Below are 24,027 nucleotides of genomic sequence, written 5' to 3' on the forward strand. Positions count from 1 at the left end.
ATCTAATTAAAGTTCTGTGGCTTCATCCACGCCACTTATGTGATAAAACTTATTTTATGTTTTAACAAGTTCCTGTTAGCATACAACTCCTCTCTACACCTTCCCTAAAATGCTTGTGGAGCACAGGCCATGAAATGAAACTTTCAAACAAGTCATCCCCTAAGAATCACATGATTCACTTCAGCTTTTAAGGCGGATCTTCAATTAGAGGAGTCATTTCTAGTCATGCAGTAGAAGGCTGTGGAGCCTTCCTTTTAAATGAAGGAGGAGAGCACATATGTAAAGACAAACATGTCTTTTTTTTTAATCTGTTTGGTGGTTTTCCTGGGTGATTGCTTTGGATGTCAGCATCATCTCTGTCAGTGCTCTGACAGGATATTCATCTGTCAGGAGAGCAAAGTGATCCAGATTCCTCAGGACATTCCCAGGAACTCTACTGAACTGTAAGTAAGGAAAGGGAGCTGTTGCAATTTTCAAGCAGCAGCTTTGCTGTTATCTTGCAAAATAAACTGCTGCTTGGCAAGCCAACATGCTAAGTTTCGGAGGAGTCCAGGGGTTCATGTAAGAGACTTATACCAGCTGTTTTAAAAGCAGAGCACCCTGTCACACTCATTAAATCACCATATCCCCCTCAAAACCTTAATACTCTGTATAATAAGAGCCTCTGTTACTCTAATCTCTATTTTAACATCTTAGTTGAGAAAAGATCAGTTAATATTGCAAAGTTTGCAAATATTGCTTCAAAAGTAATCTATTTTTTTATTATTTGTATTATCCTAGTATCTAGGAATCTAAGCTTTCCTTACAACCTGCTTTAGCATAACTGAGTGGAATATGTACCATGTTTTACCTGCCATAAGGAACTTAGGAAACGTTTTGTTTGTACAGTAGTAACTCTCTAGAGAAGTGTTGATTTGCCAAAAAGGAATTTGTGGTTTTCATGTGTAGCACTTTACAGGGTTATCAGTCACCCACCCACACCCCAAAAAAATTTCTGAATAAAAAGGTGATTCTCATAATTCATGGAAACACTGACTGCATTAATGATGATAAATAAAGCAAAGATTTAGTGTGGTCTCAGCTAATTGCTTTATCGTTCTTAGAGTTTCTAGTTGTTTCCCATAGGATGACATGTACAGTACTAGACATCAGATATCTTCTAATTTGGTGACAAGGCTAATGAGATAATTCACACAAAAGCCAATATTGACCATTAAAATAAGCCAAAGTGTGTTCTCTCTTTTCTTTGCTTTAAAGCAGCTACACCATAATCAACTAATACCACAACCTAATGTAAAATAAGCATACCTGGGTAAATCCTTTAATAGTAATTATAGCAGCCAGTTTGGATGGAAGGGCCAAGGCAGAATAACACAGCTGATCATTTTACATCTGTTATACTAAAATTATCCCACAGCTTTTGAGCACAAAAGATTTTATTTTTAATTAACAGAAGGGGTGGTCAAAATTTGTGTTAGGCACGCAGCTTAAGTAAAAGCAATAGACTGCAGTGAGACTCTTGAAAAAATGACTAAATTAACTACAGGAAGGCAGTGAATATTTAAATCATTATACAACCAACTAGAGGAAAAATAATCCATGTACTATTTGGGTGGTCTAAAGCCTGGGTGAACCACACTCCAAGCATAGATGGCTAATTGTGATTTGTTTCTTTAGATTACACAGTTAGAATCTGCCATCTAGGGACTACACAAATCAGTATATCCTTGTTTTTATAAGGAAATGGAACTCCAAACGTAGGCACCTGTTAAAGTGGGGGCTTAGTAAGGAGTGGTCAGCCATTTAAGGAGTTATCAGGGGATTGCTAATTAGCCAGCTTCTCAGAATGACTATTGACCCTGCGGGGTGTAATTACTGAAACAGGCTATTTGGAGAAAGCCTTTGTATGTTTAAAAACAGTAAATAAATGCTTTCTTCTTGAAATATTATGTATCTAATTATAGCCATGAGAGTTAGAAACACAGGCCAGACTGTCTTCTCACTTACACCAGTTTTACATCCCTTGATGAAATCTCGTCCTCATTGTAGTCAATGATAAAACTTTCATTGATTTCAGTAAGGTCAGGATTTTACCCATAGTCATCCCTAATATACATCTGTGTAAATGAAAATGGAACTAGACCCTCACCATGAACTGTGTCAGAACTAGTGATGGGTAAGCCTTAAAGGTCCATGCTGTGTCAGTAAAGGGACTGTAAAAATGGCACCTTCCTACTCAAGGTACTCTTTGCTGTGGGTCAGAGGTACTGATTTAACTGTGCACTCCAACTAGCACTGCAGATTCTCAACGTAGCTAGATTCTTTTCTAACCTTTCATTTCTTCAACAGTATCTAGGAGTCCAAAAGGATCCGCCGTCTGTGGACCATTTTAATAATCAGAATAATCAGTAATGGGGGTGCTATAAAAGAGGCAAATGCTTTCCTCTTTCTGCTGGCATCATTTCTTTTTGCCAGGGTTCAGCTTCTGCCAGCTGCTTTTCACTCAGGTGCTGATTGTGTGAGAGAGAGCAGAAATACAGTACTGTTCTTTTTTTTTTTTTCCTCGCTTTCCTCTGCAGCATGGCCACAGGTCATTTGCAGGTTTAAACTAGTGTAAATGGTGACTTCTCTGTAACTTGAAGTATTTAAACCATGATTTTAGGATTTGAGTAACTCGGCCAGAAGGTAGGGGACTATTTCAGGAGTGGGTGAGGTTCTGTGGCCTGTAATGTGCAGGAGGTCAGACTAGTTGATCACAATGGTCCCTTATGACCTTAAAGTCTATGAGACAGAGGATCTGGGTGTCTTCAGCATACTTCTGGCATTTCACCCTGTTGTTTCACTAGCTCTCCTAATGGGTTCATATAGATGCTGAATAATATGATGAGCCCTGGGCCTCTATATGTGAAAGCTTTAGAAATGGAGGAAGACGTGCCCATTGCAAACCTGTGGGGTCAGTCCAAAAGAAAGGACGGGAGCCATTTCAGGGTGTCTCTGTTCCACCCCAGCAGTTTCTTAGAATCAGCACAGACGTACCAGGTGATTTGTTGTATCAGTTAAACCAGAGAAGTAATACAGGATGAGTATGGATGTTTCCCTTTACTCTGGCAGAAAGGGGTCATCTACTCAAGAGCAACATGTGTTGTTTTGGAATCATGCCCTGACCTGAAGTTTGACTGAGAGGAAAATCTCAGACACTGGCTGCTAACAAGTGACATAAGTCTTTTTTTGATTTCTTGATTACCTTACTGAGAAATGGGAGCTCAGACATTAGGAGTTGATTGTGGGCTCTCCAGCATTTCACAATGGCTTCCTCATTATTGTTTGGGCTATTGCACACTTTAGAGCAGGCACTGATTCACCTCATCAAAGGAAGTGTTGGCGATCTGTCAGGAGAGTTCACAGGAGTTCTGCTTGTTCTTACCGTCCAGAAATGATGTAGAGGTCCGAGTCACAGGTGGTGGCCCTCATTGCAGTTATTGTTTCCATGACTACTACTTGTGTGCATAGGCCAAATCATTGGAAGGAGAAGGTTCTGTTTCCAGTTGTTTTCTTGCTGGCTTAGGAGGCCTGCCTGGATGGAATTTGGCAGGGTCCAAGCTTTCAAGAAGGAGACCTCCATTATGGTTTCTTATTCTTGCCTGAGGGAGAAGGTGCTCTGTTCAGGACAAAAAGATGGTTCTTGCATTTCTTATGGCCTCATCCAGCTGAAAAGTCTGTCCAGAATGTGGCCAGCTGAGTGTCTCTGGTGATAACCCACGAGAAATCAAAGGTGGAGACTTCAGATAGAAAGAAAGTTTTGGATTAGTGTATCAAAGGGTTGGTTAGCCAGTTGGGAGACATCTCTAAAAACCAGTGGTGTCAATTAAAAGCACCCCTCTTAAATATAGGACATTATGCTTATTTAGGATTTAAAAGTTTTTGAAGTCATATTTAACGTTTGTCTCTCTTCTTCCTGTTGACATTAAATTAGGTGTGGGTAAACTCTTTAGGGTGTTTTTTTTTTTTTTTTTTTTTTTTTTTTTAAAACAGATCTTTCTTGAGATTTGACAAAATACACTTAACAACAAAAAGGTCTGACCCGCTGTACTTCATGTTTTCATCTGGGAGTGGAAGTAGAAATACCATGAAAGAAGTCACTCTTATAACAATACATTGTTCTTCTATAGGGCCTTTCATCTGAGGGGAGGTGGTATCTCACAAAACTGGGTGACTGGGCAGCAAAATGACACATGAAATTCAATGTTGATAAATGCAAAGTAATGCACATTGGAAAACGTAATTTCAACTATACATTCAAAATGGTGGGCTCTAAATTAGCTGTTACCATTCAAGAAAGAGATCTTGGAGTCATTATGGATAGTTCCCTGAAAACATCTGTTCAATGTGCAGTGGCAGTCAAAAAAGCTAACGGAATGTTAGGAACCATTAGGAAAGGGATATAATAAGACAGAAAATATCATAATTCCACTATATAGATCCATGATCTGCCACACACCTTTAATATCATGGGCAGTTCTGGTCACCCCATCTCAAGATTTCACCACATGTATTGTGTACATTTTGAAAATCAGCATTCCAGTTTCACCAAGTGGTTTAGGATCAGGGCCGGCTCCAGGGGTTTGGCCGCCCCAAGCAGCCGCCCCAAAAAAAAAAAAGTCACGATCTGCGGCGGAGTGAGGGACCGTCCGCTAAATTGCCGCCGAATAGCTGGACGGGCCGCCACTCTCCGGAGCGGCTGCCCCAAGCACCTGCTTGACAAGCTGGTGCCTGGAGCCGGCCCTGTTTAGGATGAATCACCACTGGTAAGGAATATATTTTGACCATTTTCTCTCAAACCTCTGCAAACCACAAACATTGGATTTTTCTTGCCTTCTGCACAGGAGTCTTTGTACTGTTGCTCAAAGCTATTTATTTTTAGACTATCATGTCAAGCTTGGGTGGATGTCTGACCATTGAATAGTCAGCCACCTTGAAATAGCAAATTCTGGATCAAGCACAAACAAGCTAGATGTAAAATCTAACAACTTGAACAACAGCTACAAACCCTATTGTTTGCATCAGGATTTGCTATAGTATTATCTCAATCTTTAGTGTAGCAAAATTTATAAAATAAAGGCTTATGCTGTCATCAGGTAATTATCACAGGAATTAGCTGTTCCCATATTTTCAACAGTGCTGGTCAGTTGTATTAAAAACAAGGTGTCTTGTGCCAAGTTACTTAAGAGATACTTAAGTCCAGGCTCTGAGATTCAATAATGAGAAATGTAGTTGTGTGCAAATATCAATAGGGCTCCTAAAACAGAAGTGACTAGCCCCCAACAGCTTGATTCTCTTCTGTCTTGCACTGGTATAAATTATAACTATCTCTAGTGAAGTCAATCAAATTACACAGATGTAAAGCTTGTGAGAGGAGAATCAGGTCTTCTGAGGCCTGTCTCAGCATGCACTAGACTCAGTGTAAAACCTGGAATAGGTCATCTTGGGCTCTTCCAAAGTCCTTCTGAGGGACCTAGAGGAACTAGATACTATTCATGGAAAAGATGAGGAGAGGAGAAAACTGAACAGAGTACTAAACAAGAAATACAGTCATATAAGCAGAAGGTACCATGGGAAGGAGAGAGAATGAAAGAGATAAAACAAAGAAGAAGATGAAAGGAAAGGCCAACAGGCCCAGGCAGAGGAAAAAGGCAAAGAAGGGAGAAGTATGTGCAGGAGCAGAAACATCAGAAGTAGAGACATTCAGTAACCAATAGGAGAAGGGATAAGACAAGAACAGAAAGAAATTAAATAAATTCAGAAGGTCAAAAAAAGAATAGAATTAGTACAAAGGATAGAGAAAACAAAAGTCTAGGGAAATAGAGGGAGTTGGGGTGGAAAACTTAAACACGAAAAATCAGATGGAGTCTGAAAAGATAAAGAAGCAAGAAATTTGCACACAAAAGATAGGAAAATAGGTTTTGTGTGTGTGTGTGTGTGTGTGTGTGTCTAATTTCATGTTAGTGGTAAATTTGCATTTTTCCATTTCCCACTATCCCTGAAATCAATCAGAGCCCAGTCTGGAAATCAAGTTCAGATTTCTCAGCAGCAAGGATGTGTATGAAAAATACCAAATCCCATAATGGTTCTGATTCAGAAAACTCAGTTCCCTGCACTTCCTCTTTTCTGGTGGCCTGAGTCCTTGCCTCAGCCTTTTAGCTCCTTTCATCTCCCTCCTCCACACAACGTTGCTCTTGGAGGAGTCACTCCCACCCCCATGCTTTTGACCTTTGTCTACCTTTTGAATATCTAGAAATTAACTGGACTGAGCCTTAGAAAATAGACAATTCAGATTTGTCAGGGGAATGGAGTAGATGATCTAACTTGTAAATTCTATAGCTGAAACCCTGGTCCCACTGAAGTCAATGGGAGTTTTGCTATTGACTTCAATGGAGCCAGGATTTCACCCTACAATTCCCTTTCACCTTCTAATTCCTTTCATCCCAGCACTCTACCACAATCAGGTTCCATCACTCGTTGAATTCCTAGGGGCGTAAAGAGAAGCATGGTCTAGAATATCTAATCTTGGCTCCAATGCTGATTCCATCTGTGGCCCTGGGCCACTCACCTACATACCCTGCTTCAGTTTCTTCAGTTGTACAATGGTGATTGTCATAAAAAGTTGCCTACTGCACAATGTTGTATTAACTAGTTATTGTTTGGAAGGTGAAAAGCCCCATGCAGGTGCAACATTTTATTGTCTTAATGAGTCAGGCATGTCTTCATCTCTACCCTGAACCCTGGTGCTACTCCAGTCAAACATGGCACGAGAAGTTGTACCCAAGAGGAGTTTCCCAGAATACATAGTGTATGAGATGTGAGCATACAATACCAAGGTCCAATGCAGAAACACAGCCAGGATGAGAGACCTATGAGGTCAAAGGTAGATGGACTAAGTTGTGGTGAGGGGAAAGGGAGCCAGGAAGCCTGAGAGACTTGCAAGGGCAAGATGGAAGATAGATGAATTGGAGGTTGGAGTCTGAGTAGAAATGAATTCATATCCAGATGGCGAAGAACCATGCTCTCAGCATTCATTTTCCACACAAGTTCTTCAACAATATGTATTATTTCTGCAACTTCTCCTGACTCAATGAGTCAGCAACATAGAGGATCTTGTGGAAATGAAAACAGCATGTCTTAGTGTTTATTGACTGTTCTTGTTTAATGTTAAATTTCATTAATCACATCTGTCATGCCCTCAGAGGTAGCCAAGATACTTTGGCAAAAGAAATTCTGATGATATCAAAATATGAACATTGTTAGTAGTTAGAATGGGGGCATGTAAAGTTCTAGGTACTTTTGACAATGTTACCCTAAGTCCCATTGTCGAAAGACTGAGCACTGCAACTACACTGACAACTTATATCTGCTTTGTCTCTCAGAGGTGTGAGAAATACATATGCCTAAAAGTTGTAGCTACGCTGACCTAAGCCCCCGATGTAGAAAATGATAGGTCAACAGAAGAACCCCTCCCGTTACTGTAGTGGGTGTTTAGACTGAAGTGCTACAGCTGCGTAGCTGCAGCACTGTAAGTGTAGACATAGCCTCAGAAGTCTGAAGATTTATCTGCATTGAGACCTTGTCTACACTACAGGGGCAAATTGATCTAATTTGAGTTACGTGAATAGCGTTACTCAAGTCGACATAGCTTAGATCTACTTACTGCGGGGTCCACACTGCGCTATATCAACGGGAGATGCTCTCCTGTTGACTCCCCTTACTCTTCTCATTCCTGTGGAGTACAGGAGTCCATGGGAGATCAATCTGCAGTCAATTTAGCAGGTCTTTGACTACCGATGCATCGCTCACCATGCATCGATCCCCTGGTAAGTGTAGACAAGCCCGTAGAGTTATTTGGGAACAGCTATTCTGGAATAACTTCATGTGTGGACACTTGTCTGGAATAAGAGTGCCTTGTTCTGAATTAGCTTGATCTTTTTTGGAAGTGGACTAAGCAAAACCAGAAAAAGGCACTCTTAATGTGGGATAAGTGTCCATACATGGAGTCTTCTCTGGCATAGCTATTTCACTTTAAATTCACACACTACTAAACCAGACTAACTTTCAGGTGTGGACAATAGGACTCAGGGCTTCATTGTCAGCACTGTAAGATCCAAGGGCCAGATTTTAAAAAATATTTAGGCACCTAAAAATGCAGATAGGCACTAGTGAGATTTTTAAAAGCATCTCAATGCCTAACTTCCATTGCTATCAATGGGATTTAGGTCCCAGATCCTCAAAGTTACTCGGGCATTTGCCACTCAGCATTGCAGGCTAGATTCACAAAGAGATTCAGATGCCTAAATGCTATTTTAGGCTCCAAAATCTGACATTTAAATCCTCGCAAACCTTGCTTAGGTGCTGCCTAACCCGGTAGGCACCTATATTTCTTAGGCACCCAAGTGTCCATCAGGGGCATGCATGCTGCCACCTGATGCCTAGCTCACACCTAAGCCCCAGCAGATTCACAAATTACGCATTCCTCTGCCTATCAAGCCTCTGGGGCTTGATCCAGTAGGTATGTTTTGAGGCTGCCTTACCTACAGGTGGTGGTCCTTTATAGCCAATAGTCCTAGAGCAATCTCACAGGATGTGGGAGACCGATTCAAATCCATAGTCTGTCCAAGAGAAGCAAGAACTTAACCCAAGGTCTCCCTCCTCCCAAGTTCCTGCTCCCCTTGGACAGAGTGGTGGGGATTTGAACCTGAGTCTCCCATATCCTGGGTCTTAAGTACTTAACTAGCTGACCTGGTGCACCTGGGTGATAGACTAGAGAGAGGCACCTCCCTCTGCTCAGGATCCTCCGCTGTGAACCCTCTCCTGGAGTTAGGCACCTAACCCAGATCAGCTACTTAGGTAGCCCTTTCCCTAGCAGCCAAAACCTTCTGTCTGTCTTCTGCTCATGCCTGATACCTTTTATGCTAGTCATATGTTTCCCTGTGCTCCATCTGTCTTTTGTGCAGGTGTTGTGCTGCTCCCCAACCTATTGGTGGCCTACACTGGGCCCTCCTGATGGGGGAGGGGGGTGGCAGGATCAGGTCTTAGGCATGCTCAGAACATGCCTATATGAGCGGGGCCTGGCTGGTGAGATAGGTGCTCCCTGCCTAGTTTGAATATCTCGCTTTGGGAGTTCCGGGGCTTTGGCTTGAGCTAGGGATCAGAGCTGCTCATTAGCTGGGGTGGAAGGTGTCAAGGCTTGCAAATGTAGACAATCAGAAACCTAGGTGCCTTGGGGACTTAGGCACCTGCAGGGTGAGCAGGCAGCTGAGAAGCAGTTTTGAAAATGTCAGTGGTGCCTAAATGATGCACTTAGAGCCTAAAAAGGTTGATAGGAACCTACATACCTTTAAGGATTTGGGCCTACATGGTTTGGAAAATCCCACTAGGCACCTGTATGAATATTTAGGACCACCTAGGGTTTCCAGGTGTCCAGTTTTTGACCAGAATGCCCGGTCAGAAAGGGACCCTGGCAGCTCCGGTTGGCACTGCTGACCAGGCTATTAAAAGTCCGGTCGGTGGCACAGCGGGGGCCTGGGGTTAAGGCATGCTCCCTACCTGCCCTAGCTCAGTGTGGCTCCCAGAAGCGGCAACCAGGTCCCTGTAGCCCCTAAGCACATGGGCAGCCAGGGAGGAGCCTAGGGGCCGCAGGGACCTGGCAGCCGCTTCCTGGGAGCTGCTATAAGTGCCGCTGAGACCCCGCATCCCCTCCTGCACCCCAACCACCTACCCCAACCCAGAGCCATCTCCCACACCCTGAACCCCATTTCTGGCCCCATCCAGAGCCCATACCACCAGCCCAGAGTGCATATACCCCTGCATCCCAACCCCCTGCCCCAGCCTGGAGCCCTCTCCCGCACCCTAAAACCCTCATCCCTGGCCCCACCCCAGAGCCTGCATCCCCAGCCAGAGCCCTCAGGCCCCCCCCCCGCACCCTAACTCCCTGTCCCAGCCTGGTGAAAGTGAGTGAGGGTGGGGGACACTGAGCGACAGAGGGAGGGGGGATGGAGCAAGCAGGGGGTGGGGCAGTGGTAGGGCCTCAGGGAAGGGGCAGGGCAGGAGGCAGGGTGGGGGTGTTCGGTTTTGTGCGATTAGAAAGTTGGCAACCGTATATCCACCCCTAAATAACTTTTAAAATATAAGTCCCATTTTCAAAAACGACTTGGGTACATAGAAGCCTAAGTCCATTCACTTCTTCAATGAGACTTAGGTGCCTAATTCCCTTTTTAACATGGGATTTAGTCATCCCATTGATTTTAGTCAGAGTTAGGCACCTACTCAAAAGGTATGTATCTGGACTTTAGGCCTTGCAACACTGGCCCTTTTGTGTTCTTTAAAGTTTGACCTTAGTGTTTTGAAATATTTTTCTATTTCCAGCAATATTTCTGAAACTACATACAAGGGAATCCCTCAGACAGGGTAAAAATTTTTAAAGGTGTCCACTGAAACACTTCAAGGAGATTGTTAAACGCTCTTGAAAAGTAAGTGTCATAGTTGTGGCTAATCCACGCAGGATAACCACCTACTACTGCAGCAAACTATGGGGTTATTCCTTTAGTTTAAGTTGCGATGCTGAGGGGTTCAAATTATTTTGACATGTTGTAGGGGCCATTAGAAGTGCATTGGAAAAGTATCAGCAAATTAAATATTTACCATCTTTCATCTATTTTCTTATTTCTAAGAAAAGGAAAAAACAAACAGTTTCTAGGAAAACTAGCTAAAGTAGAAACACTAAATAGTGAACTGTGTAACAGCTTTGAAAGTCTAAAAAGTATTTGGGACATGTCCACAGTTAACTTAAATTGACATTTTCACCAGCTGAGGATCAGGCCCCCTGTCAGCTGTTCATTGTTGGAGACCGCTAACTCTTAACAGCAGCTATTGGTAATGATTAATCTTTGTGCCAAAAAATATCTTATAAAAGGTATGTGCTATTTTTCATAATGGTGTATATTGGTTTTGCCTTTGATGGGTAAACACCATAGTAGAAATGGTCACATTCTTTTTCAGAACTTGACCTTTCCAGACAAAACATGTAAATTATTTTACTCTTTTCCTCTTGTTTGATTAGACTGCTCTCTGTAGCAGTAAAATTTAGGTCATTAAAATATCAATTCATAGGTCAGATTCAAGCCTGGATTTCACACAAGTTCTGAGAATATAGAAAATTATTCTTCCTAATTGCTTTGCAATCACGTTAGCTTTAATAAGGAGTCCTACTGAGCCATCTTTACTCAAGCATATAAATATGAATCCAATCCTTGCTAAGGGCCAGATTTTTTAAAAATATCTAGCCATTGCAACTCAGCATTGCAACCCTAACTGATTTAGAGGCCTCAATCTCATGTTCAAAAGGGATTTAGGCCCTTGGGAGCATAAATCCCATTGATAATCCTAAATCAGATAGGCGTTGTAATACGGAGCATAGCAACACCTTGGCCTTTGTTCTTGTATTCATTGCTTCACTGAAATCCATGCATGAGTAAGAGTTGCAGGAGCATGGAGTTCAAGATTTACTTGATCTCTTTTTCCTTTCAATCTCTTCCAATATTTGTCTTCCCAGTGTCCAGTAGAATTCAGGTCCATTGCTTGTGGAATCAAGAGCAGAAAACAAAGAACTCTCCATTTATGTATGTGGCCAAAAAGCATCACAACCTGTTCTGTACAAATGCTGACAGAAGTGTTAGAAGAATCATCCAATTCCAGAAAATAATTGGGAATATCAAAAATGCCTTAAGAATCCCTGGCCCAATAACAAAAATGTTTCTCAAGTTCAGGCTTAGAAAGCATACTATTTTCTAACGGGACGAATGCTATGTATCTCATCTAATTTCCCCAAAAACAAACACTCCAGACAGATGGAACGATCAGTTATTAAACTCAGAAAGAAACATCACAAAATGTTTCTGGAAACAGAACTCTCTGCTCAAATTCTCTGGAGGAGGAGGAGGGAGGCAGGGGTGGGGGAGGGAACACTATTTACTGTAATTCTTTGAAATGTTTTTAAATGAAGCGAAGGAAACTTTGGGTTTGAGAACAACAGTGTTGTTAAGGAATGAAAATGTTATTGAGAGGAATGGGGGAGAAAGAGGAGGACACAGTTTTGTTCAGAGCTAGATAAAAGGGCTTCTGATGTACTATATGCACATTCCAAACATAGCATGAAAGTGAGAATCCTGCAAGATGGGGACGAGGCAAATGCTTTGCTTTTTCCTCATTTGGTTTCTTTGGGCGGGGGGGGGGGCGAGAGGTTTTTTTTTTTTTAAGCTGGTGTCCTAGGAGGTAGGCAAGGGAGATAGAAGAACAATTATATTTGAACTTTTTTTGTTTTCATATTTGATAAAGTTACCAGGGGAGGGTGCATGGAGAGGAGGCAGGTTCTGTCTTTTTTGTAACTGAAATATTCTCTTGAGAAAATGGGTGGAGGAAGGAAAATAGTTAAAAATACCTTTTTAAAAATTAATTTAGAGGAAGACTGTCAAGCTGGCAGGTTAAGAATGTGACCGGTTTTCTTTATATACCTCTTTGAAGTCCATGTCATACTTGCCCTCTGTAACAACTCTTGATATTTCTCTGGAAATGGGCCTGGTCCTCTCACCCTTTTACTCTCCCTCTCCCCCACACCACATAGTTTGGCAGAATTAGGATCTGGATTTTAACATCAAACTTTGGATTCATCTCTGATTCCTTGCCCCCCATTTCATCATATGACAGATACGTGCATTATTGCTTTCAGGGTTTCAGAAAATACACTCAGAGGGGTAGCCGTGTTAGTCTGTATCCACAAAAACAACAAAGAGTCCGGTGGCACCTTAAAGACTAACAGATTTATCTGGGCATAAGCTTTCGTGTGTGTAAAGAAAAAAAAACAAACAAAAAAACCCCCACTTCTTCAGATGCATGGAGTGAAAATTACAGATGTAGGCATCAATATACTGACACATGAAGAGAAGGGAGTTACCTTACAAGTGGAGAACCAGTGTTAACAAGGCCTGGGTTAGTGTTTCTGTGGTGTGGTGTGTAGTTGCTGGTGAGTATTTGCTTCAGGTTGGGGGGCTGTCTGTAAGTGAGGACTGGCCTGTCACCCAAGGTCTGAGAGTGAGGAGAGGGCTCTGGCTGGGGTTGTGGGCTACGGGGTGGGGCTGCAGATGAGGGTTTGGGGTGCAGAAGGGTGCTCCTGGCTGGGACTGAGGGCAGCGGGGGGGGGGGAATTGGGGGATCAGGGCTGGGGCAGGGGGTTGGGGCATGGGAGAGGGTGAGGGGTGCAGGCTCTTGGAGGTGCTTACCTCAGGTGGCTCCTGGAAGCAGCAGTATGTCCCCCCCCTCTGACTCCTATGCGTAGTGGCAACCAGGGGGCTCGGCAAGCTGTCCCTGCCCCAAGCACCATCCCCGCAGCTCCCATTGGCCGAGAACTGTGGACGGGAGCATGTGGAGCATGTGGAGCCCCCTGGCTGCCCCTACACGTCAGCACTGCCAGGATCCCTTTTTGACTGGATGTTCCGGTTGAAAACTGGAGACCTGGTCACCCTATAGTCAAAGGAGAAATGACTTTCACGAGGGTACGCACACAGTCACAGATCAATGGCAGAGGTGAAATAAAAACCCAGTCAGTGCACTAATCTCTAGTGTACACTTCTTTTGCGATATATTTGTAGGGCTTTTTAAAGTACCTCTTGTACCTTCATATGCCTTTATAATAACTTTTCTCATCATAGAAGAGCTTTATACTTAGCAGCATGGAATGCATACCTGCTGTCATGTGCATCCTAAATAATATAGTACAAAGTTATAGCTTAAATTTGTAATGTCCAAGTGATGCATATATTCTTCTGGTCTTTTTTCCTAAAATTTATTTTTATTGACATAATTCTGCATCATCACCTTTTCCACCTTCGTCATTTCTATACTTTTTCTTATATCAGCTTCTGTCATTTTATTAGAAGAGCAACATTTCAGAGTACTGTTAAAGTTAGTAAATTTAAAGACAGTTGAGGTAGAGATTTTTTTGCAGGCATTTCAATTTCAGATAACTGATAGATCAGTTATGGTCACCAGGACTGCAGATAGCTTACTAAGTTGACGGATTTAGCTGTTGTATAGGAGATACTTTTGCATAAATTTAGCTTTTCTCTTTCTGTGCCTCTCTCTCCTCTGCTATATCCCTTCATAAATAGATGAACTGTATGTGGAAATAGATATCTACAGTATATTTATATAACATAGTAAGTCTAATTTTTCTCTGGCTAATGTCACTCTTACACCAGCTACTGCTGTTTTACATGTGCATGTGTGCAAAGAACATATATGGGACCAATCTGCAAAATTTAGATTGAGTTTTTGATCACCTCACCTGCAGAGTTAGAGGGTCTTTGGATCCAGAGACTTGGTTTGGGTGCTTTACAGAAATAGAGTGCAACCTCAACACTCAGTCTCATTGAAATGCCTATCAATCAATAGTTTTAAAGGCCTCCACTCGTACCACTGGCATAGTATGGAAGGGGACTGCCCTGTAGTATAAGGATTGTGGGATCCCAACACTTTATGCTTGCCATTATGTTTGTCTGGCAGAGACATGAACACAGTCTTGGAGAAATGCTTTCACACACTGGGATACAGGAAGGCCACATTTTTTGTTCAAGGTTTTGAATCTTTTTTCCCCTTCAAGCTGCCAAGGAATGGCCTTGGTTCTAGTATAGATTCAGCTGCTTAATGTCCTCCAAGTTGAAGGAACGCAGTGGTGGTTATCAGCAGAAATAGGGAATAAGGCAGGGGGTGCTTCAGAGCTCCACCAGGGAGTCTCCTTGAAGATTTTCTACAGTCCATGGAGTGCTTGTTAACATTTACTTTGGAGAGATGGGAGTCTTTTTTTTTTTCTTTTTACTGCCAGGCCTCACTCTTTAGCATTAGTGCCTCCACCATGCTCATTTTAGAAACTATCCTAAACCACAACATGCTGGTATCAAACATCTATGAGCAATAGATTAAATTCTCAATCCCTTCTGCTTAAAAGTTGACTTTAGTGGGCTTTGGATCAGGCCTTAATTTTCTGTACAGTATATGCTATTCTTGCGTATGCACTCTGTAGAATCACATGAAGGCAGAACACCCAGACTCCATGCTGGCTTAAATATGGTCCTTCCAAGTAGGGTTTTGGCTTTACTGCGTCACTGCAGCCGCTTTCAAAGTATAAGGTTAAGGTCAAGACAGCCGACAAGTCCCTCTTTTTATATAATGTAGCTTTGTATTGAATTCATAGGCACACCTCTCATACCAATCAGACGAATACCACACATTTCCAAGATGTATTCAGCTGGTACATTAATCCTAGAATTCTTGATGTTGTTTTTCTTTGTCACTCATTAAAAAACTCAGTCTTAAATTAAGATGATGGTGACTTGAAACATGCTATCAAAAAAGTGGCAAATCAACCAATAAGCACTGTTCTCCCCCTACCCCCGTTCCAAATACTGAAACAGTAAGACTCATTACATCAGGTGCTAGCTTTGCCAGCAGAAGTGCGTAGGCAGATATAGTCTGTGTATTTGTAGGGTTGACCTTGAATGAAGGAGAGCAATGGAGAGGTATAAAGATTAAAAGAACACCTACAAAGCCAACTTAGACAATTAAGTTATTCTCTTTCCATTCTTTACTTCAGTGTTTCCTCTGAGTACTCTTAGTCTTAAATAATTCAGAACAGGTGATCTAAATATTGGGTTGGTGAATTGTAATAACAATGGCACTCACACAATAAGACTACTGAACTGCTGCAGTAGTAACAATCTCTTAAATACTGCAGTGTGATAAGCAAGACACTAGGAAATAAACATCCTTTAAAAGTGACAGACTCACAGTGCTATGTTCAGTTTCTTAGTACAGCAAAGTATAGCTTGTTTTCTTTTGTGATAGTCAGAGACGGAATGACCTTCTCCAGTAATATTTACTGTAACTACCATTTGACTAAGGTATTTCCAGCAACAAATTGCATGTAGCTGTAAAATAAAAAAGAAACTTAGATAAAAGTACTGAATTGCTGAGCACTAAGGCTACCCCAACAGTCCAGATATGGTAAATGTATTCAGAAAACTTTAGATCCTAACCTAGACAGTACGTTTTCTCAAGTGACTAATCAACTACATAAATCCACAGCTCTCTCATTCTTTTTGCAAATCCAGCTAATCATTTAACTCTTGCGCAAACTATTCACCTCACAAAACAGAGCAAAAATATATCCCTACATAATGAGATTTTAACTAGAGGTGGAAATTCAGACATGGTATGAAACTTCATAACACCTCTGAAGAAAGTTTGTTTCTTGAAGTGTGTGTGTGTATACTTCTTTGTGAAGTTTTATTTATATATATATATAATATGAAACTTCACAAAGAAATTTCAAGAATGGTAGTGATATAGCCTTTGCTTTTTTGCAGGTATTAATGAAAAAACAGAATTCCCAATGCAAAACAAGGCCCAGTTGAGTATGAGCCTTTTGCACCAAAGACTATCAGTTAGATAACATGTACAGTACCTAATGTACAGTTCATTTGCTGATTGTGGATACAGTCCAATAAGAATGTAAGGTCAACAGATTTTGGTATAAACTGTTGATATAAAGTGATATTACAAGTTAAAATATTCCAGCTCAGGATGTTTAGGTAAAAAGGTTTGTTTTTATGTCATTAAATGGCTATAATAATAATAATTGAATAATAATGTATATTATTCAAACTCGCATACAGTGCATAGCGTTTATCCAAAACTTACTGCATTCAAGGCAAGGTCTCCTATTGATTCTATTTGGATCAGGCCCTAATAGAGGGCTATAACTTTTACTGTATTATCTTAATGTTTGGTAACCAGCACTGACATCTAGGCTAACACAAGAGGCTGAGTTGTGCCAGCATTGTTCTCACATGAGTTATCAATGGTTGTGTCTATAGGCTGAAGAAAACATTAGATGAAGCTAAATTCTTATACAAATTAGACCCCTTTAATTATTCTCTGTCTCAGCAAGTTATTGCTTTTTTTAATTAAACAACCTTCCTTAGAATGGCAAGATTTACAGCCCTACATTTCTATTCCTGCTGGTAACGTATGTGGGTTTTTTGTGTTTTGAAATTCTAATAAGAAATATTGGGGAGGAAAGGGGAAGTTCCAAATAGCATAATACTCAATACGGAATATTATGTTTTACTAACTGCCTTCCAGCTGAGCAGCCCAGATAAGCCACTGATCTCCAGCCCATCTAATTCGTTTTTTTCCATCCAATAATCATTACAGTGTAAGTGACACTGCGGGGAAAATCTTTCTTCCTGTCTGAATATGAAATAATTTACACTGCACTTGAATTATAATTGGTATTTTGCTGAAGTTTTAGCCAGAGTATAGTCAACCTCTTGTTTCTGCTGGAGTTGAGTGAGTTGTATATCTGCCGGCAAGGCCATTGCTTGCCATAAAACTTTATGAAATCTGCCTCAGATTGGATCACAATAGAAACCCACTTATGGATTTAAACTTAATTTTCTGTCAAATGTTCAATATTATGTCCCTGAAGATATATAAGTTAGAAGTCAGTTATGTGAAAGGCTTCTGGATAGCTATTGGGAAGAATGAAGGCCATTCTACAGTTGTATATAGGTTCCTATACAGTGTTCATCATCATAGTATCTGAGCACCTTCTAGTAGTGCATGTAGCCTGATTTGGGGTAGGTTAGTAGAGTTGATTTAATTTATCCACTTAATAAAATTAATTAATTAAAGAAAAATATGTCTTGCACAGTTCTCCCACCTCTGGGATGGCATGTAGCCTGCCAAAAATCTCTGCATTTATACTATATTTGATTGTTGAAGTGTATTCAGGGCTGGCAGTTTACATTTTGTTTGGGGAGGCAGCTATAAATATTTTTAATTTTTTAAAAATATTTGGTTGTTGTTTCATATAGTATTTTTTAAATAAAATTAATGTCCTGTACTGTGCACATGTTCCAAAGCAAATGATCAGTGTGTTTGTAATAAATGAGGGGCCTGAACCAAAACCCCAGTAGAGATTAAAAAAGGATCCAGATTTCAGAGTTTTCCTACAGTGGACCAAACTAAACCTCCAGATCTAGACACACTCTAGTTTCAAAATGTGCGTAATCTGGATACAGATTTTTTTTTTTTTTTTTTTTTACAGCAGGTCAAAAACTGGGAAAATTTCAGTATGTTTTTTTTTTTCTTTGTCAAAATGTCACTTTTGAAAAAAGGTCTCCCCTCTCCCCCAACAAACGAAACTTTATGTGCAAAAGCACTTCAGCTAGCTCTACAAATTTACCTGGGACCCATCTAGGGTGACCAGGTGTCTGGTTTTCGAAAAAGGACCCTGGTGTCTCTGTTCAGCACCGCTGACCAGGCCGTTAAAGGTCTGGTTGGCGGTGCTGCGGCGCTAAAGCAGGCTAGTCACTACCTGTCCTGGGGCATCACGCTGTGCCCTGGAAGCGACCACAGGTCTGGTTCCTAGGCAGGGGGCTACGGGGGTACACGTGCTGCCCCTGCCCCAAGCACCAGCTCTGGACTCCCATTGGCTGGGAGCTGGGGTGGCGAGAGCAGCGTGCGCGAAGCCTCCTGCCCCCCACCCCCTGCATAGGAGCCGAACCTGCTGGCCACTTCCAGGATGCAGCGCGGTGCCCCAGGACAGGCAGGCAGCCTGCCTTAGCCCTGCTGCGCTGCTGACCAGGAGCTGCCCGAGGCAAGCCCGCACCCCAAACCCCTCATCCCTAGCCCCACCCCAGAGCCTGTACCTCCTCCTGCACCCCAGCTCGGAGCCCCCCCAAACCCAGAGCCCCCTCCTGCACCCCAGAGCCCTCACCCCCTCCTGCACCCCAACCCCCTGTCTCAACCTGCAGCCCCCTCCCACATTCCGAATCCCTCAGTCCCACACCCCAGCCTGGAGCCCTCTCCTGCACCCCAAACCCCTCATCCCTGGCCCCACCCCAGAGCCCACACCCCCAGCCGGAGCTCTCACCCCCTCCCGCACCCCAACTCCCTGCCCCAGCCTGGAGCCCGCTCCCACACCCTGAACCCTTCATTTCTGGCCCCACCCCAGAATCTGCACCCCCATTTAGAGCCCTCACCTCCACCCACACCCCAACCCCCTACCCCAGCCCAGGGAAAGTGAGTGAGGGTGAGGAGAGCAAGCCACCGAGGGAAGGGGAATGTAGTGAGTGGGGGTTGGGCCTTGGGGAAGGGGTGGGGCCTCGGTGAAGGGGCAGGACTAGGTTGTTCGGTTTTGTGCCAATAGAAAGTTGGCAACCCTAGTGACCCGTCCCTAGTTTGAAATCTCTGCACATGAAAACAGGAAAGACTGATGTCTGCAAGCCCTGCTCCTTACAGAGAATTGATCATGTATATACACACTATGTTCTTTCACTAGTTTCAAAGGATAATCCCTGCTCACCTCTCCTCTAGAACTGCCTCCTTCAGTGTTCTTTTCCAAACTGGTATGTGCTTAATTTTTTTAGTCTAAGTATGTGAGCAAGAATCAGCACTTCTGAGCATCTACTCACATATGTAATCCGGGACACATTTTAGTGTTTACATGGTTTTGTTCTGGTTTTTTCCCTTTACACTTAGTAATGATTCTAAATTTACCTTCAGGGCAAAGGATTGAATGTTGATTATTCTATAACGGGGGGAAAAAAACTTCTTTAGGGATTTAATCCCTGTGCTTTGTGTTTATTCAATCCTCATGCATGCACTCCTGTTCAGCACATAGTCCCATCAGTTCTTTACCCAAGTCCACATACAGCATCCCTCTTGAAGTACCCACAAGCTGCAAGGGGACCTTCATGGCACCTCATTCTCCAAATGATAGGCTTATACTCCTTGACATCAAAGCTAAGGCCTTGATCAATTTGGTATCTGTGATTCAGCTCTTCTCCATAATTTGAGATTATTGATTCTATTTATTGAGATAAATTTGATAAACCACATTCTATATACTACTCTATTTTTTTTCTTCCAGACCTAGTAGCTCTAGGCAACTGATCTGAAGCTAATCCATTTTCTTCTGATTTTATTTCACTTTGTTGTCAAATTGATTTTTGTTGTTTGTCTCTTAGAGAAAAATCTTGAATCTTGCACCTCCACTGGATCTGAAAGAGTCTGGACCCCTTCTGCTGATTCTTCCAGTGAGCTCATTACAGTAACCCCAGATTGACAACTGTGCCCTGTGGCACTAGCCTGATTCCTACACCTTTCTCTTCTTGCACATCCCATTGCTGGACTTCTGGATTCCCTCCCACCTCCACATATCTTTAACTGCTGACACTGGGCCAAGTCCTACTCTTAACGATGAGGGCATAACTACATTCAAGTCAGTGAAGTTAATGCACATTTGCACTGAAGTCCCTGAGCAGAATGTGGACCATTGTTGATTTTCTCTACCCTCTATTGGGGTAGTGTCCCTACTCAGGAAAGCACCTAAACATGTGCCTAAATCCTATTAAAATTAGTCCTTATTTGAACTATGGGACTTGTGCATATACTGAAGATGCTTTCTTGGGATGAAGTTTCTCAGCAGAGGAATTCCACTACCGCCAGCAAGGGCTGGAGATTACTGATCTAAAAATAAACATTTTTCAAAACTGATAAACAGATGAGGCTCTTGAAGTAAAAATAAATAAATTAGGGCTGTTGATTAATCGCATTTAACTCATGCGATTAACTCTACTTGCAATTAAGAAAACTTAATCTCGGTTAATCGCAGTTTTATCGCACTGCTAAACAATTGAAATTTATTAAATATTTTGGATGTTTTTCTACATTTTCATATATATTGTATTCTGTGTCGTAATTGAAATCAGTGTATATTATTTTTTATTACAAATATTTGCACTGTAAAAATGGTAAACAAAAGAAATAGTATTTTTTAATTCACCTCATACAAGTACCATAGTGCAATCTCTTTGTCGTGAAAGTGCAACTTACAAATGTAGATTTTTGTTGTTGTTACATAGCTGCACTCAAAAACAAAACAATGTAGGCTCTGAAGTTTTACAAGTCCACTCAGTCCTACTTCTTGTTCAGCCAATCGCTAAGACAAACAAGTTTTTTACATTTAAGAAGAGGGACCATCCTGTATTTACAATGTCACCAGAAAGTAAGTACAGGCATTTGCAAGGCACTTTTGTATCTGACACTGTAAGGTATTTACATGCCACATTGATTTCAATGGAATCCATAGATGTATAACTATGGGCAGAATTCCGACTGGCTCTTATTATGTAGAACACATAGTACAATGGAGAATTGATCATGATTAGTATATCTAGGTGTTACTGAAATAAAAATAGTACATAATAATACTCTAACCCTATACAATTCTATTAGCTAAGCATTGTACCCTTGATTTAAATTATTAGGCCATTTTCTTGTAACTGAGGTGAGGTTTGATGTCTTGCTTCCTGATATCTCCATTCATTCATGAATATATAGTAGGTACTGCATTAGTGTCTTTCTAATCTTCATCCTATTGGACCAATCCCAAATACATTGGCCAGTTAAAAGTTATTGGGAGTTTTCTGCTTGAGAGAGGATATCAGGGTTGGGTCTGCCTCTATTTCATCTCTTGACTCGTGTCTCCCACAATGTCGCATCTTTTTTCCATAAGAAGAATTCTTGGATTAATGCCATCTGCTTCTTGTGATATACTGCAGACAAGTTGCTCTATGACTTTCTCCTTAAAAGACTTCAGACTCTGATTTCCCCTAAAAAGGGGCACAATCACATGCTGATTGTACAGAAAATAAGGCTAGATTTCTTCATTTACTAAACACAAGCTTGATAAAACTCTTCTTAAACTAGTAAGCACTCAAATATTATACTTTGTATTTTAAAATTAGTACTAGTTAATATGTTACAGGCAAGGAAAGATATCATAAATATTTCAGAATATTTGAGCTATGCCAATCAGGATCCCAATGAGGATTTAGGCTGTTAGCACTTCTTTGCTTCTGTCATACCTGGGTAGCACAGATATAGCCCTTGATCATATTTAAATATATGTTGATGATAGCAACTATTGTGAATTGTGTATTTAAGCAAAAATGTATCTAGGGTATGAATTGAAGCTGAAGCATTTCAGCTTGTTTACAGTGGGATCCTGCCCAAAACCAGACCCAGTACAGGGCACTCCTTGTGCAAAAAAAAAAAAAAAGGCATCACAGGGATATACAAATACACAGTAATTTACTAGTGCACACTATATTGTTTTAGTTAGACCAGTGCTGTAATATGCATCCAGATCTTTGCTTATAGATCCAGATTTTCCTAAACCTTACTTTTTTTGGTAGGCATGCTCAATGACTTTAAATGCTTGGAGTGTTGCCCTGCCCTTTGGGAACTAGGCCACAAGCCTGGAATGGGTGCTGGAGATCAGGATTGAGTTCCATCGGCAGAAGTTTATAGGGCACCCCATAGCACTTTCTGGGCATGCTCTGCCTGCTTTAAGCCAGTGCTTGTTAGTGGTTCACTTTCATGGCAACTAAATTCACTCACAATTGCTAATGGAGCCTTTTGGTGCAAATGAGAAGCTCTGCTGAAATTGGAGTAAAATTTAGAACTGTTATAAGGAAGCCATAACCTCACTTACCAGCAAAAAGGCAAAAACAAAGGGAAGGGTGGGAGGGGCGGGAATGTTGCATTTCCACCACTTTAAGGCATTCAGCCTTCTGCACAGAGTCCCAGATCCTGCTCCAAAGTACAGAGTCTAAACTATGGCTTTTCCTCAGGGTGGTTCAAAAAGAGTAAAATGCTAAACCAAGAACAAATTTCTTCAGCTAGACTGGTAGGAGGAGAGAAATAAACGGCCTTTAAGTCAGGACTTCTCTACATGAACAGCAAGCTGGGGTGTGAACAGTGGCAAAGCCAGGTTTTAGCAGCAGGGGGAGTGAACATCTAAAAAAAGGCGCCACCTGCCACGAAGGAAAAAGGAAAAGGGGGGGGGGGACTCCGACTGACCCCCCGCCGAAGTGCCGCTGAAGACCTGGAGTGGGGCTTGGCAGCTGGGCCGATGGCCCAGTGTGCTGGGACAGGTTCCCCACGCCGAGTAACTGCCCCGTTGGCTTCCCTGGCACCTTCCGGAGGAGGCTCACCAAGCACCTTCCACACGTGAATGAGTGACGGGCACAAGCTGCTGACCCACTTGCCCCGTGGTGAGTCTGGGGCAGAGGCAGGGGAGCCCAGGCGCCCTGGATCCACCCACAGAGCCTGTATTTCAGAAGAGCTCAGCACCCCCGTGCACCGAGCTTGAGGATCCGACCCTGCCACCATAACCCCCCGCCACTCACCCCCTGGAGGAGATGCCCTTGATCCCAGCTCGGCCCTGCAGCCCTTACAAAGGGCCTTGTCTTTCCTGCCGGTTTGTCTCAGCAGGGAGGGCGCTTGCGGTATATTTAGCAGCGGCTGGCTTGGCAGCCCCCACGGAAAGGCAGGAATCTGCTTTTTTTTTTTTTTTTTAATGGGAAAAGTGTGTGTGTGTGTGTGTGTGTTAGGGTTACCATATTTAAAAAATAAAAAAAGAGGACACTCCACGGGGGCCTGGCCCCGCCCCTTTCCCACCCCCGCCCCTACTCAGCCCATTCCCCCAAAGTCCCTGCCCTAACTCCCCCTCCTCCCTCCCAGCCACGCGAAAAGGGCTGCCCAAGTGCTACTGGCTTCATGGTTTGCCGGGCAGCCGCCAGACCCTGCGCCCCCGGCCGGCGCTTCCCCAGCACAGCTGGAGCCCGGGAGGGGAAGAGCCCAGCCGGGGGCGCAGGGTCTGGAGGCTGCCCGGCAAACCCGTGAAGCCGGTAGCGCTCGGGCTTTGGGCAGCCCCTATGCCTCCGGACCCTGCGCCCCCGGCCGGGCACTTTCCCTCCCGGGCTCCAGCTGCTCTGCTCCTCCCCTGATTCAGACTTCGGCTCTGTTTAAGAGCCAAGCTGCCCGAGCCAGTGCTACCGGCTTCGGGCAGCCCCC

The 24,027-nt window shown here is 42.7% G+C and overlaps 1 protein-coding gene across 1 annotated transcript in view; it reads left to right on the forward strand.

Annotated features, from left to right (window-relative positions):
* The first annotated feature begins 258 nt into the window (after positions 1-258).
* LOC113406702 (follicle-stimulating hormone receptor) overlaps positions 259-24,027 on the forward strand; it is a 155,506-nt gene continuing 131,737 nt past the window's right edge. The window contains exon 1 of the mRNA XM_026652614.1: positions 259-443. Coding sequence (XP_026508399.1) covers positions 259-443 — 185 coding nt within the window. The remainder of the gene's footprint in view (positions 444-24,027) is intronic.

Source organism: Terrapene carolina, unplaced genomic scaffold (assembly GCF_002925995.2).
Source record: "Terrapene carolina triunguis isolate 2854851 unplaced genomic scaffold, T_m_triunguis-2.0 Scaffold126, whole genome shotgun sequence".
Classification (NCBI taxonomy): domain Eukaryota; kingdom Metazoa; phylum Chordata; order Testudines; family Emydidae; genus Terrapene; species Terrapene triunguis.